The sequence below is a fragment of the Bacillus rossius genome, chromosome 1 (assembly GCF_032445375.1).
Source record: "Bacillus rossius redtenbacheri isolate Brsri chromosome 1, Brsri_v3, whole genome shotgun sequence".
NCBI lineage: Eukaryota > Metazoa > Arthropoda > Insecta > Phasmatodea > Bacillidae > Bacillus > Bacillus rossius.
In genome coordinates this window covers 378,590,090-378,609,503 of record NC_086330.1, presented here as the reverse complement: position 1 = coordinate 378,609,503, position 19,414 = coordinate 378,590,090, and the positions used below count along the sequence as shown (strand labels likewise).

General features: G+C 38.4%; 1 protein-coding gene across 2 annotated transcripts in view; it reads left to right on the top strand.

Moving 5' to 3' along the window:
* The first annotated feature begins 283 nt into the window (after window positions 1–283).
* Window positions 284–19,414, top strand: part of LOC134528564 (mannose-1-phosphate guanyltransferase alpha-A) — a 57,574-nt gene continuing 38,443 nt past the window's right edge. For both annotated transcript variants that reach the window (XM_063362297.1, XM_063362298.1), the window contains exons 1-7: window positions 284–445; window positions 528–726; window positions 6,556–6,727; window positions 8,901–9,112; window positions 10,139–10,409; window positions 14,841–15,105; window positions 17,441–17,580. In XM_063362297.1, the coding sequence (XP_063218367.1) occupies window positions 406–445; window positions 528–726; window positions 6,556–6,727; window positions 8,901–9,112; window positions 10,139–10,409; window positions 14,841–15,105; window positions 17,441–17,541 (1,260 nt within the window). In that variant the 5' untranslated portion in view covers window positions 284–405 and the 3' untranslated portion in view covers window positions 17,542–17,580. The remainder of the gene's footprint in view (window positions 446–527; window positions 727–6,555; window positions 6,728–8,900; window positions 9,113–10,138; window positions 10,410–14,840; window positions 15,106–17,440; window positions 17,581–19,414) is intronic.

The following is a 19,414-nucleotide window of genomic DNA, read 5'->3' as shown; positions in this document are numbered from 1 at the left end:
ACGCTTAATTATTGTTAAGTCTTGTTAAAACGCTTAAACGGGGTTGGTGAATTTGGTTTTAAGAAAAACCGAAGTTTAATGTTTTACACATTTGGATAGGGCAATACAAACGCTGTTGATGTATTACAGCAACCTAAAATAAATCAGCATTATTTATATATATTTATTTATACCTTGCTGCAATATATTATTGTGTAAAAATTAAAAAAAAACTGTAAAAGTAACAAATCACAGACACAAAAAAAAAACTACTAACCGACGGCTATACAACAAATATCACGGTTCTGATTCTACCACGTGTTGTTTTGACGGCAACGTACGTGTACGTGGCTTGCAAGTTGTAACGTAGACAGTGTGTTTATTACTTCGTCGGAGATTAACAGAGTAATTGAATAAATTAAAGCCATGCTAAAAGCGGTTATACTGATCGGTGGGCCCTTAAAAGGTAATCGGTGAAAATGTTTTCATATCATATTTACTTGTCGGCAAGGAATCTATCAATTAAGTGGCTACTGTGTTTGTTTCAGGAACCAGATTCCGGCCCCTTTCATTGGACATACCGAAGCCACTTTTTCCTGTAGCGGGTCTGCCCATGATACAGCATCACATTGAAGCATGCGTGGCTGTGCCGAATTTGAGAGAAATTCTAATCCTTGGATACTACCCTGCATCAGAACTTACACAGTTTGTAGCAGAAATGGTACAAGAATATAAAATTAATATTCGGTACGTATAAGGATCCAGCGAGTGAGAGTGGGTAAGGAATGGTCAGAAGAGGGAAATGTGACGTCAGGGGTATTACCACAAGGAAGTGTCATGGGACCCCTGCTCTTCCTGATCATGATGAATGATGTAGGGGAGGGGTTGAAAAGTAGGCTGCGGTTGTTTGCGGACGATTGTGTGCTCTATGAAACTGTGGGGGAAGGGGCGCACCTGGCAGAGGACTTGGAGAAACTGGAGTGCTGGTCGAGGGAAAACGAAATGGGTATAAATGTAGGGAAAACAAAGGTGGTGAGGTTCACGAGGAAGAGAAGGGTGGAGGGAAGAGTGTACTGCTGGAAGGGACAGGTGATCCAGGAAGCTGAGGAGTATAAGTACCTGGGAGTGATCCTGCAGAACGACTTGGGGTGGGGAAAGCAGGTCAAGAAGGTGGTGAAGAAGGGCAGAATGGGGTTAGGGCTGCTTAGCAGGACACTGAAAGGGACAGGTAGGAATGTAAAGGAAAAGGCGTACGCGACATTGGTACGGCCAGTGTTGGAGTATGCCGCGGTGGTGTGGGACCCCTATGTGGAGAAGGAAATTGAGGAGTTGGAGAGGGTGCAGCGCAAGGCAGCGAGATGGGTAACGAATATGTGGAGGAGAAGGGAAGGCGAAGGCAGGATGGGGGAAACTCACAGACCATCGGTGATGATGAAGCAGCTGGGGTGGGACACGCTGCAAGAAAGGAGGAAGGTGGAAAGGCTGGTGAGAATGAATAAGGTAATTCGTGGGGGGGAGGGGGGCTGGGGAAAGCTGGGAACTAGGTTGCACAGAGGGCTGTATCAAGGAAGGAGGGATCATGAGTGGAAAATTCAGAGGGAATGGAGACGGACAGAGAGAGGAAGGCAGGTATTCCTTGTGAGGACGGGGCGAGAGTGGAACGAGCTTGAGGGGAGGACACTGGATCTGGGAGGAGGGAAGGACTTACGAAGGAGGCTCCAGAGGGGGGAGGAGTGAGGGTAGTTGGGGGGTGGGAACTCCTTGCCACCGGGCGGATGCCCAATTGCAAGTGAAATATAATATTATATATATATATATCATTACAAAGTCAACACTGTGGGATCGTTTCATGACTTGTCTTGCTTCGTATGCCACAATGAAAGGCTTCACAACATTTCTCTCACATCTTCGTCGGTATTTGGTTATGCAGCTTGTTAGTTAATTTATTTGAAGCCCTTTTATATTTTTAATCTACCCCCTTCTCTCTCTCTCTCTCTCTCTCTCTCTATATATATATATATATATATGTATATGTGTGTGTGTGTGTATCTACATACACACACATATATACACATACACATAAATGGATTTTGGTATATATGACGTTGATAAACCCCAGCTCTGTTTGACCAATCACCATGCAAGTTGGAGGATCAAAGCATTTTTGTCATAAATAAGGTTTTTATGCTCGCCATTTTTTTTTTACTCGCCACTGTATGGCTCTACAGTGCTACAGTGCATCAACTTCTATATGGTTCAGCTGATTGCTATGGGTAAATTCATTTTTTATAACAGAAAATCATAGGTCATAGACATAAAAACTGTGTGTGTGTGTGTGTGTGTGTGTCATTTCTCTATGTCCGCCACACTGTCATATAGTAAGGTTTGGCAACTTCTTATCCTTCTTCTTGGCGAGACCTGTCTGCTTAGTGAGATGCTTTGTGTGTGTGTACCTACTTCAAACAAATATAAAAGAAAAAAAAATTAATAAGGCATTGCAACCCATGTCAGTCATTAGCTAGATAATGGAATTTTATGAGTATCAGTAATCTTTCATTTTTAAACTTTTTTCTACAGTATTTTATGGATTTTGATTTACATACAGACCATCCAATTTTAGATAACAGAGGTAAATATATATACCTACACTAGCAGAACAACATCTGCTGGGTTCTGCCAGTGATAGCAATTATTTTGCATGCTTGACTTTTAAATGTCTGTATCTGATTTCGAAAAAAAAGTTAGCTTCACCCTTTGTTCAGCCCGGGCAACACCAGGTACTGCAGTTAGTTGCTTATAAATTTGGATATTTATGATAATTTTCTCATAAGCATGTTCAGTTCATAATTAATTGCATTCTCTAGTATTTAAAAAAAAAAACACAATTATTTAATTTAGTAGGAGCATCACCAAACAGTTTCTTATTGGCTAAATCGTGCATCTTGTAGAAATATTTCCATAGAAAATTAGGAATTATCAACAACCAAAACTGTCATGAATTCAGTCAGCGGACTACGTATCATTCTCTAGAAAAATACCAGCAGCCATAGAAGGTTCAAGGAAACGTCTAACATCACAAACTCGTTGTAATGGCTAAGTTCGAACTTAAGGGGTCTAGAATAAAACTTGTGTAGGCTGAGTTTCGTCAGTGTTTATTCACGATCATTATTCTGCCTGTTGCCAATGTAAAACCATGGCTTCAATGAATTTGTAGGTCATGACAGTCATATTATATATATATATATAGACACACAAAATTACATTACCTTTTTTTGTAAAAGTTAACATGGAATTATACTTAAGGCTACCTACATTATTTGTAATTATTTTAGTTGTGATTTAGATGCTGGTGAGCAACAGCTTAATGCTAATTACTAATCAGTGTAATGATTTTAAAGGGGAGAAAATGGGGAAAGTTTTTGCCCAGAAACTGCCCAAAATTGGCCTTGTGTGGGGGTGAAAACTGAAAACTGCATTGGGAGAAAACCACCCTTCAGTGCAGGCAGTCAGAATCTGAATTTGGGCGGGGCTCTCTACTGCTGGGTTTTTGTAAGTAGTTTTTATTCTCATAGTCGGTACACAGTTGGTGATTGGCTAGCTGCAGCCATAACACTTGGATTACATCCAATTCATTCCGTTAGCATTCTACGATTATGCGTACCAATCAACTCCTCCTATTAAGACTAAAGATTGCACCAATGACAAGCATTGTAGACTGTACTCGTACCAACGGTATGTATAAATAATTATGATATTGCAATAGGCTAATACTTTTGTTAAAAAAATTCTAAAAAATACATAATTCTTGTCAGGGCACAGTTTTTGAACATGCTACTAACAAAACCATTGAATTTTGACATTAAAATACGAATAGATGTAGGTAGTGTTTTCTGTCACATCCAAAAGGTTCTAGATGCAAACATGTGTTTGGGACAGTTGTTTTGACAAGGAAGGACAGTCAGTGACGAGACAACACTTGGTGTGCATGTGTGGTGGCCAACTGGCCATGCACTCTGTTCACCATCTTCACTCCAGGGTCATTCGTGCAGTGCGGTCTGCTTGTCAGCTGTCCGAGGTCGTGATCCCGTAAATGTAAATTATTTTATACAAAAGAAAATACACTGGTTATTTTTTAGCCTTATAGTTCAAGTTCATATTCAGATAAAATTGACATAAATTTTATAATAAACTTAATTTTTTTTATAAATGTGTACATATTTTATTTGGGCTTACCCAATTAAGTGTAACCCGCCAAAGGATGTGACCTTGTTGTCGACCAATGAAAACTCTTAAAAACTGCTTGATTATGCATACGTAGTCAAGAGGAGTCCAGCTTGGAGAGTCATGATTCGATACCTACTTGATTGAGGGTCTCTAATTGGCCGACAGTGAAACAATAGCATTGGTTACTTGATGTAAGTTTTTGGACATACGCCATTGCTAAGAACTTTTTCTGTTGAAGAAAAACTAATAAATAAAATAAATAAATAAAAATAAAAATACTCAAAAAAAAAAAAAAACACAAAATTAAGCAAACAATTGCTGTTGTCAACAAGGATATGAACACCACAAAATATTCTGAAACAGGAATATGGTCAGCAAACAAAGAAAAAACAAAGAAAAATGTACTAAGAGAACGAAAAAATCCCCACAAATTATGACAACACAAAAATATTGAAACCCAAAATAATTCAGCACAACAGTTGAAGCGAGACAAAAAAAAAAAAAAAAAAAAAAAAAAAAAAAAAAAAAAAAAAACGAAAAAACAAACAAATACAATAGTTTTACCTTTACTTTTTTTTTTTTTTTTTTTGTCTCGCTTCAACTGTTGTGCTGAATTATTTTGGGTTTCAATATTTTTGTGTTGTCATCATTTGTGGGGATTTTTTCGTTCTCTTAGTACATTTTTCTTTGTTTTTTCTTTGTTTGCTGACCATATTCCTGTTTCGGAATATTTTGTGGTGTTCATATCCTTGTTGACAACAGCAATTGTTTGCTTAATTTTGTGTTTTTTTTTTTGTTTTTTTTTTTTTTTTGAGTATTTTTATTTTTATTTATTTATTTTATTTATTAGTTTTTCTTCAACAGAAAAAGTTCTTAGCAATGGCGTATGTCCAAAAACTTACATCAAGTCATGCACTCCCATTGCACAAATCTTTTAAAGATAACAATAGCATTGGTTCAAGTATAGCTAAATTAGCATGTCTCTAAATGAATCCGTGATTTAATTTTCGGTCCCTAGCAATCCTGAAAAAAAAAAGAAAAAAATATAGCCTTTAAGCTGAAGTGTTTCGGGAGATTCAGCGCGAGAGGAATTCCCTCTGAAGAAGTCAGCTGAAGGCCAGAGCCCCGGGGAAAAGAGAGGATGATTTGTGTTGGTGTCTGGCGTCGCTTCCAGAACTAGAAAATTGGGAAAGAAAACTACGTTAGCCTACGTTTAAGAGCCGTTTTGCCACAGGGAATCAAAATCAAATTGACCGTACTAGGATTCAAACCCAGGTCATCCAGAATTTGAGTCAACGTTCTTCTGTTGCACCACCTGGCAATCATATGGTGTGCACAGCCAGGCCTCAGAATAAACCACACGTATTGAAAACTGCATTTCAGAATAATTTTGAGGCATGAAACATCCGGTACAGAGTCTTGAAAGCACTCAAAGGACTTACCCTTTTATCTTCATTTCTCGGCCATATAATGTTACGGTCACCGCTCATGTGCACTGGGAGAAGACTGCGCGCCAGTCCAGAGGAGACACCGCGCTAGAAGCACCAGCGAGCGTCGCGCTTATCATCCCGCCTCGCCGACACAGATACACCCCTGACTTGGCAGGTGCCTAGTCAATTACAATAATACTCATTTGCTCTATTCGTAAGTTTTGTATGTGACACTAAATGCTACAACATTTGTGCTTAGGCTGGTAGAATTAGGAAACAGGTGAGTTGTTTTAACAAACTGCTAACATGTAGATCTCTTAAAATTTACATTAGTTTTTCCGTGGGTGTACTCAGCTCAGTTTATTTTTAAGTGGGTGTATCCAGCTCAGTTTATGTTTATGTGGGTGTATCCAGCTCAGTTTATTTTTATGTGGGTGTATCCAGCTCAGTTTATGTTTACTTGGGTATACCCATCTCAGTTTATTTTTACATGGGTGTACCCAGCTAGTTTATTTTTCTTATGACTTCTCACATTTGGGGCAGTGCCTCTATTTCTTCTAAAGTGTTGAAAACCATTCAAGATTGTTATTAAATTTTTCAAAAAATATTTATGTGTGTACATCATTTTCTGTTGTATTTCTTTTTTGCCCCTCTGGATGTGCCCTTCAATGTTTGTTTTAAGTTTAATCACCTAGTGAGTAATGTACACGCTGTGTACAGGTTTATATCTTCGTGAATTTTTTTCATCATTACTTCAAGAATAATTTTCAATAATAAATAAGTTGAGGTTGAGATGAATATTATAATTTTGATCAAGATCCCTTTTTTTTACTTTTAGTAATTGTTAGTGTTTCACAGTATGATAATTTACAAGTTATCACCACGAAGATGACTAACGTAGTTGGTATGCGGCTGTTGTCAGATATCTGCAAGAGTTCATGGCCTTAGGAACTGCCGGAGGAATATATCATTTCCGAGACCAGATCAGACTGGGTTCCCCCGAAGAATTCTTCATCCTGAACGGAGACGTGTGCGCCGACTTCCCGTTGGTGGAAATGTTGGAGTTTCATAAACAAAAAGGAAACAAGCCATTGGTATGCCACTTGGATACTCTTGCCATTTTTTCAAGGATGCTGTTTGGCTATGGAGGTACTTTGCATGTTTGATGTGTCTGTCAGGGTTCACACAGGCAGGGAAAACTCAGGGAATTGAAAAAAGTGTTTTCAAACGTTTTATCCTGCAGCAGGGTTGCTATAGGTATAGGAAACAGGAAAAAATCGGGGAAATTAAAATGCTCCGGAAATACCTGGAAAAGTTAGGGAAATCACCAAATATATAGCTGTAAATTTTTCTCGTGACGACAAAATTGAACCGAAAATATACCATTTCTGCCAACGTTCAGGTGCCTACAAAACTGCTCTAAAGTTTATTAACCATGAAATTTTGTTGATTTTCTTTTTCCTGAAACTCTGGTCTTTTTACTGTAAACACAAAGGGGGTAAAATCATTTCTGGATGCTTACATACAAGTTCGATCGCATACATTCAATAGCTTTAGGTGGATCTATAGCATTTGTATACAAACACATGTATCTATCTAAAATGGCATTAATTCTGCTAAGGTGACACATTTTAAAGAAACCAAAGTGGGTCACGTGAGAGTTTGTGTCTGGATTGTCAGGGAAACTTGTAGGTTCAGATCTGGAAACACTGTAAACGCCAGGGAATTTTGGAATTTCAAGCTTTGAAGCAACCCTGTGCAGTATTGCACGTTGAAGCACTGTCCGCTCACAGTGTCTATCCTACATAGGGATTTCATTCTAATCTGAGTTCAGTTTCACCTAGACTTGTGTTCAGATCCAAGTGCTGTCAAGAGAGCTGGTGCGAGAGTTAAAAGCTGGGTTCGAATCCTTGTCATTTCATGCTTGTTTCAGTTTTCCGTTGTTTCCCTAAAGCGTCTCAGGCCACTACTGTGACGGTTCATTGCTGTAAGCCATAGCTGAGTTCTTCCTTAGTACAGGAACCATGATGTTAAGTAGGTATATCCATCTCTTAATGTCCTCTTTAACAGGATGTCAAACCAAAATCAAATTATAATAATATACCAGTTGTTTTTGGTGGCTTTGCTTGTATGTCTAGTTTTAGTTAAATATGTTAGCATTCCTTTCCCTTAAAGACTGTTGGTTATACAACTAGATGTGTTCCAATATAAAAATACCAATTTATATTGTGTACATTCAGAACTTGGAAGTTATCAATCAACAAATAGATATAGAACCTGGAGAAAATGTGTTGCGAAATTAAATCACTAAGAATATAAATTTTCAATAATATTGTTTTGAGAAAAGTTACTGTGTTAAATCAGCACCTCAGTTCTTGTCATTATTAGCACTTAATAAAAACTCATAATTGATTTTTTTTTCTAAATATTTGTTTCTAACCAGTAGATGAATTAGTATCGACTGTAGTTCACACAGTTGTAAGGCGATGGGTGCTCATATTTAACAGTTACCAATTACCGTGAAACGGGGCGAGTGGAAACAGTGGGGTGAATAGACTTATTCTGCTCAAAGAATCTTTAGCCACAAATTCTTCATTGAAATTCATTTTAAAAAAATTGGTTGTCTGTAAAGTCGGTTTACGGACGATAGTTTAACGTGACAATGTCATAACAAAACATTGATGAAATGATTGCATATTTTTATGAATAAAATTGAATCATGTTTATTGAATTATCACTATTTTGTATGGATACAAAGAAGGAGTGAAATGAAATCTACAATTTAATTGATAAATTTACTTTTATTTGCACTCATTAATTCAAATATGTTTATTACTTTAACAAAGAGATTATTTTAACTATAACTTTTATACATGTTTGCTACTTAACTTCTTCCAATCCGTGTTATTCTGTTAAGGATAGGACGATGATAGGAAAAGTAGGAAACAAATGGGAGTGTTTCAAGTTTGATGTGCCTCGAAAAAGTCAAATCGATGGTTGTTCCAATCGAGTGGAAGAGAGATAGATGCGGCGCAAGCTTACAATGAGCGTAACGGGACAATGTGCGCAACGGGACACTTTTTCGTGCGTGCAGCCGGCGTTCATCGATTTATTAGACGTTGTCACGTCAATAAATATTTAAACCAAAGATATACATGATAAATCTTTGGGCGGACTGATTCTGTTCATCCCGTTTCACCAACCAGGCTGTGTGTGCCGACCCGGAGGAGAGTGTCTGGAAGCTGAGGGGTTTGTGTCGCGACGCAGATGACGATGCTGACGACGGAGGCGACGCGCCAGCAGTCCGTCCACTTCGGCTGCATCGTGCAGGACAAGGACTCCCACGAGGTGACGCACTACGTCGAGAAGCCGTCGACGTTCGTGTCGACGCTCATCAACTGCGGCGTGTACCTGTGCTCGCCGGAGCTCTTCCACACCATCGCGTCCGCCTTCAATGCCCGGCAGCAGGAGTTCTACACGTGAGTTCCCAGCTTCCCAGCATTCCGCTCCATACTGGTGCGTGATAGGAGCGCAGATGTTGCGTCTGTTAGGACGTACATGGGTGTCCCGTATTTACCACTTTGTTGGAGCTCTTTATAATGACAAGTTAGCGACCCGCCCCGGCTTCGCACGGGTGCAATGCTGATACTAAATGTACTACAGAATGTCTTTATATACCTGCCCCCCGGCCGGTACCGCCGCAACCACTATGTCCCTGCATTTTAAATATGTAATATCTTCGAAAATATTCATTTAAATTACATGCTGTAAAGGGCCATATTGATCTATATTAAATGCACAATGTATTTAAGGTACTTAATCGGATAAAGATTTATGCTGTATTGCTTAAAATCGCTTCGTAAATAAGCCATTATTTCTCGTAAAAAGTAAAGGATAAAAAATGGCTATTGTTTGTTATCCCTAAGAGATAGACATATACGATCGGGGACTTTTTTGTAGACCTTTTTAAGGTGTACAATACTGTAGTCCATTATTTTCATCTTATCTCGTAGTGTTCAGCCAGCGTTTACAAATGTAAGCGCAAAAAAAAAATGTGTTTATTTACGACATCACATTAGAAACCTCTAAAATTATCAGTGTTTCTCCACTATAATTATGAATGTGTTATTCATATGAACCTTCCTCTTGAATCACTCTATACATAAAAAAAAACTGCATCAAAATCTGTTGCGTGGTTTTAAAACATCTAATCATACACAGGGACAGACAGACAGCGGGAAGCGACTTTGTTTTTGTCCTGTGTAAGGATGCTGTACTGTCCAACTATTATTTTGATGTTAACGATGCGTTTGAGTCGAAGAAGTACATAACCTCTAATGCATACACATTTTTTATTCTCAGATCATAGTGCCATGTGGCTTTCGCTGGTTTGTTTTCAATTCTAATTCAAAATTAATTAAAAACAGTGACAAACGAGTTTATTTCTGTACCCGAGACCTGGTCGGCAGCTGGCAGGGAGGCGACGAGCGTGTGGTGTGTCGCAGCGAGGGGGCGGGCGACGGCAAGGAGGCGATCCAGCTGGAGCGAGACGTGCTGATGCCGCTCGCGGGCACGGGCCGCCTGTTCGCCCTGCAGACGGCCCGGTGGTGGTCGCAGGTCAAGACGGCCGGCGCCGCCATCTACGCCAACCGCCACTACCTGGAGCTGTACCGCAGCCGGCGCGGCGAGCGGCTGGCGCGGCGCGGGCCGGGCTCGTGCCAGGTGCTGGGGGACGTGCACATACACCCGTCCGCCTCGGTGCACCACACGGCCACCGTGAGTCGCCGGCTCTCGCGAGCGTTCCTTTACTGACATCTCCAACCCTTTCAGTCACACTTTGTCAAATCATATGACATACCTAATTTAAATTTTTTTCTTACTATAACTAAACTTTTCATTTGTGCGGTAATAATCTTATACCATAATCACTATTATATTAACGTATAATTATTTTATAATAGTTAGTAAAAGTTTTAAAAAATGTGTGTGTTTACTTCATAGCCTTAAAGTACACGATGTGCACTAGAATGTGGGCTCACCTTAACCCGCAAATTCAAATGTTTCATAAACTCCATGTATCGTTGAGACACAAATATTGTCCACTTCGGAGGACGAATGGACTGAAAGGTTTTAAAAAAAATCTCATGTTTTAATACATTTTAAAAGATACTGCCTTCCTTTTTTAAAAAAAAAAAAAAAAAAAAAATTGTCTGTAAAGTCGGTTTACGGGCGATAATTTTACGTGATAACGTCATAAGGAAAACGTTGATGGAAAATTGCGTACTTTTTTTTAATTTTCAATTATTTATTTACAGTTTTTTTTGCAAATTTAATTCAAATAATTTTTTTTAAATATATAATCACGAACAATTAGTTAAAAAGGCCCACCTTAACCTGTTTGATATTATAGAAGATTTTTCTCGCACAGTGGTTGGCCTGTTCTTGCACGCTCAGTTCAGGCGGAACGTGACAATAAGTCATGATTTTTTTTTTGCGTGCAACCGGCGTTCATCGATTTATAAGACGTTATCAAGTCCAAAATATAGTTCGCCATCTGCAACTTAAGGAGATAGGATTCTAAATTTTACATCATGTTAAGAATCTGATGTTAGATGAAAATGGAAACAGATTTTATTTCTCAAGTAATCACAGTATTTTTCAGTTGGTGTGCACATTTGTGCGTACGTTCTCATTCATATGTATTCATTACTTGTCCTGTATTTATTTTGTGTGATTTTGTTGGTGATTTTTGACAGTATTAGAGTCCACTATTATCTTGGTGACATCTACACATTAGATAAATACTAATATTGACTTAATGTCTATGTTTGCATATAGTATGTGTATGAAATTTCATGAAACGTTTGGTAAAAGTTATTAAAATGATTTAAATTGGTTTCTTTACCCATATTGAATTTACATTTACTGCAGTTACACTGCTAGCCCTTACTAAAATTTGAACTAATATCACGTACAAATTACTTCCCTGATTGCAGATTACATTTAAGGGCCCACCTAGTCAGGAATAATAAGTGTGATACTTGCTGGTGCTTCTAGTACGAATTCACCTCTAAGCACGAGGTTCTGAATTGGTAAGCAGTCTCCTTGTCGTGTATAGGACAACTATATATTTGGAGCAGTAATCGTAACTTTAAATGGCGAAGAAATGAAAATAAAGTTTTAATGCAAGTGCCCTTGAGTGTTTTTAACAATCTGTACGGGATGTTTCATGCCTTAAAATGATTCCAAAAAAATACTTTTTAGCCCTTATCATCCTAAGTATTCAGTTAAAAAATTAAATATGGAAACAGAATTTACTCATCCGCCCTCAGTGTATTTTAAATGCTTTTCGCATGCACGCAGCACTCGGATATCGTGAGCAGTTTTCAAGTCACGTTGTTTCTTCTAGAGCTCTGCACACCGCGTGTCCGGAAGACTTCTGATGAGTCTGTCTCACAATGTGTTGGTGTTTTGTCATTTTCTTGTCATTACTATTAGATTACAATTAGATCTGTAAACTTATAGTGATACCTGTCTTGCATTGCATATGTATGAAATGGGTGTAAAGTGTTTCGTGTTTGTAACTATTATCTTTTTTGTGTGGCGTTTTACAGCTCGCGAGTAATGTTTACTAAATATTCAGAGAGAAAACTAGCTACCGAAAAACTAATTAAACTTACGTGATTAAATTACATAAATAGCCCTTAGAGCAAAGTAATGCAATGAAAATGAAATGATTACCTGTCTGTGTGAGACAGTACCTTAATCTCCCATTTCAGTTCATTATTTTATATTTAAATTTGACACTGGTAAATATGGAGACTTTTTGAATGCTTTAGTTATAAGGAAATTAACATACATCCATAACGTACTTTTTGCATAGTTAGCTGTCAAGAGTTAAATTTTGGTTTTTGGGGAGTACAAGTAAGAATTACAGACTAATACATTTTCTAATTCTTATTTGTACTCCCCAAACTGTACACTGTCTACTAATTTAAAATAAAATGACATAACTGAAATTAGGTAATATGTGGTGCAAAAAAAATTAGTACTTACTGTGTTTTCTCGCATAATCTTCACATATTTTATTCTAAAATCAAGTTTGAAAAGTAGGGGTGCGACGATTATGAGGGGAAAAAAAATTTTGTTAGGTAAAGTTATTCATAAAAAACCTGATCATGGAAAGTATGTTTATTTAAAAAAAAATAGTGGAGTACACAAGAGCACGCAAACAATTTATATTAATAATTAATTAAACAAAATCCTTTCTTCAACTTTAAATAGAAAACCCAAACTGTAACGCGAACGCAGGCCACTTGAATCTGCGACGTGAACTAACGCGTAACTATTGCCGTAGTACACATTTACCATGAAAGAATGTGGGCCATCAAATGTAGTTAACTCGGCACCTGACAGAGCGCTCGCTGCATGCAATCGGCGAGATATCAACATTCAACTACGTGCGCGCGCTCTATACGCGAAGCAACATAACGAAACATGAATGATGCCAACTAGCGCTGGCTACATGTTCATAAGCGGTACACCGCGGCGACGCAGATGATCAGATAAAGGAAATAATGTTTAAAAACGTCTTTAAAAGAAAATTTACACGTCAGACAACTTCGTATTTCCGTTAATTAAATAAGTAAGTGGTAATGTCCGAATAAATATTAGTTTTCTACTTTAAATTACATTGTTTTATACAGAATAGATATCTACACCGGTACACTGTGGCGACGCATACGATCAGATAAAGATAATACATAACATTTAAAAATGTCTTTAAAAGAAAATATACATGTCAGACAACTTCGTATTTCTATTAATTAAATAAGTAAGTGGTGATTTCCGAATAAATATTAGATTTCTACTTTAAAATACATCGTTCTATACTGAAAAGATACCTACACGAAGCGCTCGGCATCTAATAGCGGGACCGAAAACATCATTCGACGTCTAAGCGAGAAGTTTTTTATCCCAATTTTGATGGCCAAAAATATAGGTGCGACGATTACGCGCGTGCGACGATTATGCGATAAAAGAGGGTACTCGAAAATAATAAAAATGCTATAATAATATTTTTTTTACCAGAAAATATAAACCTCCAAACTATGACTATAAATTAGATAATGCTTCAATTTCCAAAACTATCTTAACAGAACTTGACATCATATTAGATTCTAAATTATACTTACATCAACTCGTAGAATATTTAATTTTCAGTCCTGAAGAACCTTTGCCTTAATTAAGTTTATGCTACTAATTCCAATTCTATTCTCTCACTTTATTTGGCGTTAATCAGATGGAATACTGCTCATTCATTTGGCATAGCATTAACATATCTGATAGTGAAAAAATAGAAGACATTCAAAACAAAATTAACAAACTAATAATTCTAAAGAATTTTCTCCAACCTACTTTTTCACTTTCAAATCGCAGAGATTATTTAGACTCACTCTTTGATAAATAACTTTTGCAATTCCAAAATCCATTGAAACTATGTACATATATTATAGATAATACAAGCCTTAGAGTAGTGCCCCAATGCAATAGTTGCTTATCAGCTTATGTACAGTCCACAGTGACAATGATATTATTTATAGGTAAATTTCAAACTCAAGTAAATTTAATCTGAATTTTCAGTAATTAAAATATTTGTACATTCAAGTTATTGTTTATGTGCTCAAGTCTTTTTTTGTGTTATTTTACGTCATCATACTATATGTTACTTATTTTTCAAGTATCTATGTGCTTGTTTTGTTTTGTTTGTTCTTTTATTTTGCTATTTGTGGCGGTGTTCATTGTTTGTATTTGTTGTGCCCACCGCTAAAAGTCCCTAGACTTTTGGTGGGGCCATGTGAAAAAACGAAATAAACGGTAAATAATGTGCAGGAGGTACGCAATGTTTTATGTTTCATTTAGTTCAAGTCAAAAAATAGCTGGGCTTCTGGGTTGTAGCCGTGTCCTTGGCGAATGATTCCACAGACGTTTCGGTCGACATTGCAGTCGCCATCATCAGGGAGCAGTTACCTACTGTAGGCGACTGCAACGTCGACCGAAACGCCGGTGAAATTGTTCGCCAAGCGACGCGGCTACAACCCAGAAGCCGAGCTGCTTCGGACAGTGCCAGAGAAAGCCTGAGAACGTTATTAGTTCAAGAGTGTGTCAGGTGGACGCGTGTGTGACGAGTGACGGGTGGTGCCGCAGCTGGGGCCCAACGTGAGCATCGGCAGCAGCGCGTCGATCGGGCCGGGCGTGCGCGTCAGGGAGTCCATCGTGCTGTCTGGCGCCAGCATCGCCGACCACAGCCTGGTGCTGCACAGCATCGTGGGGCGGCTGTCCCGGGTGGGCCGGTGGGCGCGGGTGGAGGGCACGCCCTGCGACCCCAACCCCAACAAGCCCTTCGCCAAGATGGACAACCGCGCCCTCTTCAACCGCGACGGGCGCCTCAACCCCTCCATCACCATCCTGGGTAGGCGCTCGCTCCACGCTGGGTGGTTCCCGCATCATCCGTCACTATACAAACTTTTCTGTGCGTGAGCAAAGTTTGATAATCTCTCAAAATTTAGTATGCCATCAGAATCACACCATACGTAAATTTGTTTCTACTGAAACATTTTTAACATCTAAGAATCTTGCGCCTTTTTTATTAAATAAAAACTGTACGTTATTCACCTTTTTTTTTAACTACATTACTGTCCAAGCAATAAGTGTCTATTGTAAATTGTTAAGAACAAGTTGAGCATCCTGTGTTAAATAACTACATTATTAGAATGAATGTGATGTGTGTGTGTCGGCCAGCAAGCTTTGCAACTTTTTTTTAATTCGTCGATCAACGGCGCAATTCTTATTTCTCAGGGGCAAAACGTAACTCATCCTTCAAATACAGTAGAACAACTCTTTTATTTTAATTTTTATCTAGTGGAAAATTTAACCACTAGTTCAGACAAAAGTTGTAGTACTATGGGATCTTGTTTCTGTCCTCTGCAGGACAGTGGTGGGATAAAAAAATATCAATGGCTTAAAAATAAATTAAAATTAACTCACTGTTCTATGAAAAATAAACATTTATTATTACTTTAACAAAACTACTTGTTTACAAGAGAGCAGTCTTACACATTTTCAAATTTTAGTAAAATAGCTCTCCAGATAACTTATTTGCTCATGTAGTAAAAATCAACACTTGAATATATTGAGAACTTAGTAGTGTGTCTCACCTGCTTATCAGCTAAAACATGGCGGTTGGACTTATCATTTATCTTAGTAAAATTTTAAATTAAAACTTATTATCAGTTAAATAATCTCCCTAGATCGACATGCAACTGAGACTTACATGTTCTCAAGACTGACTGTGGACAGTGAGTACATCTCGATCCTCAGACACTATACTTTATTTTTCTCCCATCACCGAGAGCTCTTAACAGCTCGTTTTCCAGAGGGTTGAAGCCCCGTCAGTAGTCAGTAAGTCCCAACCCATGGCAAGCACCCCCTTAAGGGGCCCGCCTCGTCAGGGGTGTATGTGTGTTAGTGAGGCGGGATGATAAGCGCGACGCTCGCTGGTGCTTCTAGCGCGGTGTCTCCTCTGGACTGGCGCGCTGTCTTCTCCCAGTGCATATGAGCGGTGACCGTAACATTATACGGCGGAGAAATGAAGATAAAGGTGTAATGCAAGTCCCTTAAGTGCTTTCAAGAATCTGCACTGGTTGTTTTACGCCTAAGAATTACTGTGAAAACTTGCGTCTTAGCCATTTTAACTCTTATAAAAATAAAATACACTTAAAAAACTTAATCCAAAATCAAAAGTATTTTTCGGCCCTCAGTGAACTCTTAAATGCTTTTCGTTAACAGACCCCATGCAGATATCTTGAGTAGTTTTGAAATCGCGATGTTTTTCCTGAAGCTCTGCGCACCGTGTGTGTGCCCGGGTAGGCGGGGGCCTTAAGTCCCTCCCTTACGGCCCACTAGAACAACCCAGAATCCAGATTTCAAAACCACTAACCAGGACAGTTGACTTGATGTAAGTTTTTTGACATACGCCATTGCTAAGCACTTTTTCTGTAGAAGAAAACTAAAAAATAAAAAAATACCCAAAAGACAAAAACAGAAACTAAGCAAAAAATTGCTGTTGTCAACAGGATATAAACACCACAAAATATTCCTGTTACGAATATTTTGTGGTGTTTATATCCTGTTGACAACAGCAATTTTTTGCTTAATTTGTGTTTATTGTCTTTTGGTTTTTTTTTATATCCAAAAACTTACATCAAAACATGCACTCCCATTGCACAAATCTTTCAAAGATAACAGGACAGTCGAGTAGGCATCCCCTTCCACCAGTGTGCGTGGCAAATGCCCAGTGTCCCCAAGTCCTGGCACTTAATTTCAAAGATCCTGTTAAATTTTTGTAGCGCGACAATGTCTTTGCTCCTTCGTGTTTATTCTTTTTTGACGTGATAATGTCTTATAAATTGACGCACGCCGGCTGCATGCACGAAAAATTGTCACGTTCCGCCTGAGGCGAGCGTGCAAGAACCGGCCGACCACCGTGCGAGAGAATCTTCTATGATATCGAACAGGTTAAGGCGGGCTTTTCAACTACGTAATTGTTCGTGATTATATTTAAATTAAATTTGCAAAAACTGTAAATAATATTTGAAAATTAAAAAGTTTGCAGTTTTTCATCAACGTTTTCTTATGACGTTATCGCGTAAAGTTATCGTCCGTAAACCTACCTTATGGACAACCCCCCTGAGAACCAACAGGAAAGGGCACTGTGAAGTGAGATGTGCGGACCTCTCCTGCCGCAGGCTGCAGCGTGACGGTGCCGGCAGAGGTGATCCTGCTCAACTCCATCGTGCTGCCGTACAAGGAGCTGACGAGGAGCTTCAAGAACGAGATCATCCTGTGAAGGTCGCCCTGCGTCTGCCACGAGCGCAGAGCTAACACCGTAAGAAAGCGGTAGCTCCCGTTTCTGATTACCTGTGTGCTTTTTTTTTTTTTAAAGGTGGGGGGTTTACGTCCCGTCATCTTGGTTTTTCCAAAGAGTGCTAAGCCGTATATCATTGTACAGCGTTCGCGTTGCACGTCATGGCTCATCGCGGAACAAGACTTAGCTTTGAGCACTCGTTAGTGTCAATGTTAGCGGACTGTCATGGTTGTAATCACGGATTAAATTTTTTGAGAGGTATGTTTTTTTTTTTTATTAATCAGGCTTTTACAGAGATGTGAAAACATAGGCATGTCTAAGATATTAATATCCAATCATGCCTATAGTCTGGCTGAATGTGCAACTCAAAATGTAAAAAAAGTCCTACATTGTGAGGCCCAAATCTCCGTATCTGAATTAGATGTTTTGCTATGCAGGTATTGAACTGGTTTGAATTTTTACATACTGTCATCACATTTCTCTCTCTTCTGTTCAGAAAGCAGTATGTACTCTATTGGTTATAGTGTTAATTGTTTTGACTGTGTTTAAAGACTTTTAGATTGTAAAATGTCATATAAATGGTGATAAATATCTCTACAAGTACATAAGTACCTAATTATTAGTGGTGCACCGATGCGGATACCGATGAATCGTAATCGGTGATTATGAGTACTTACCGATTAATCGTAATCGGCGATTATCTTAACGATTACTTTGCCGATTATCAACGTCCCGGCGTAATTAAGTAGGTTTTTACCGTGTAATATTTTGTTACACATTTTAGGACGAAATACGGTAATATTTGTATATTTTACAAAATTCATCTAACTCCGTCATATGATGATTACATATATTTCGTTAAATTTAATAAATCTCATTGCCTCGAACAATAAAAAATACGTTTTTCCTACACGTTTATTTACGTTTTGTCTTTTGTTCTGTCTTTTGTTTAGTGGCCTTGTACATCAAACCAGAGACGTAAAATAGATGGCACGCAATCAAAATACCACAAGCAGTTACAGTGGATTCTATGCCAATCGATCTTTTCAAGTCGTAGTAGCGGTTCAAAATTGTGGTCCCGATACCTTCTAGAGTTTATCACTGGGTTTTACAAACTCGTTATGGGTATCTTTGGTAACATTATCCGTTGTTGTGTTATTTGTATGTGACGTGAAAAGTGTAAAAGTATTTATAATTTTATATATTCAGTCAACATAAATAAAATTACATGTGCCAGAATTGGTTTTGAGTCATTTATATATAATTATAGTGAGATGGCGAGTAGGGAGAAAAAAAAGTGAAGTGTGTAAACATTTTTCTATAAACCCAAGTGAACAAAATAAAGCAACATGTTTACATTGTTAAACGGTAATTTCTCGATGCAACCTTATTTGATAGTCGATAATAATGCTAGTTTGCGCAACAAAAACTAGAGGTGGTTGTTACAGCAATTTTCGGTATCTGTTCCAACCTGATACTGATACAGTAATGTACCTAGATACAAGTATCTGATACTTTTGTATCAGAGCAGTAGCGGTCCCAGGAAGCGACAAGGTATCAGCATTCTCGTTAGAGTACACATCCTCCGTGCCGTCATCACCAGCGTAAAAAGGTATCGGTGTCTCTGATACATTATTTATCACGCCCGGTAATTCTCTACCTCTGTTACTCTCATGCCCGCCTGATACAGCCAGTATCAATCATTTCAACATTCACTGCAGTTCGTCCTGGCCGTGTATTAATAACCACCATGTACATTGTTGCGGGCTGTCATGTTTTGTAGTTAGTGTCTTTATAGTGAAATAAGGAATGGATAAGTGCAGGAAAAAGACTTCATTTGTGTGGAATTTTTTTA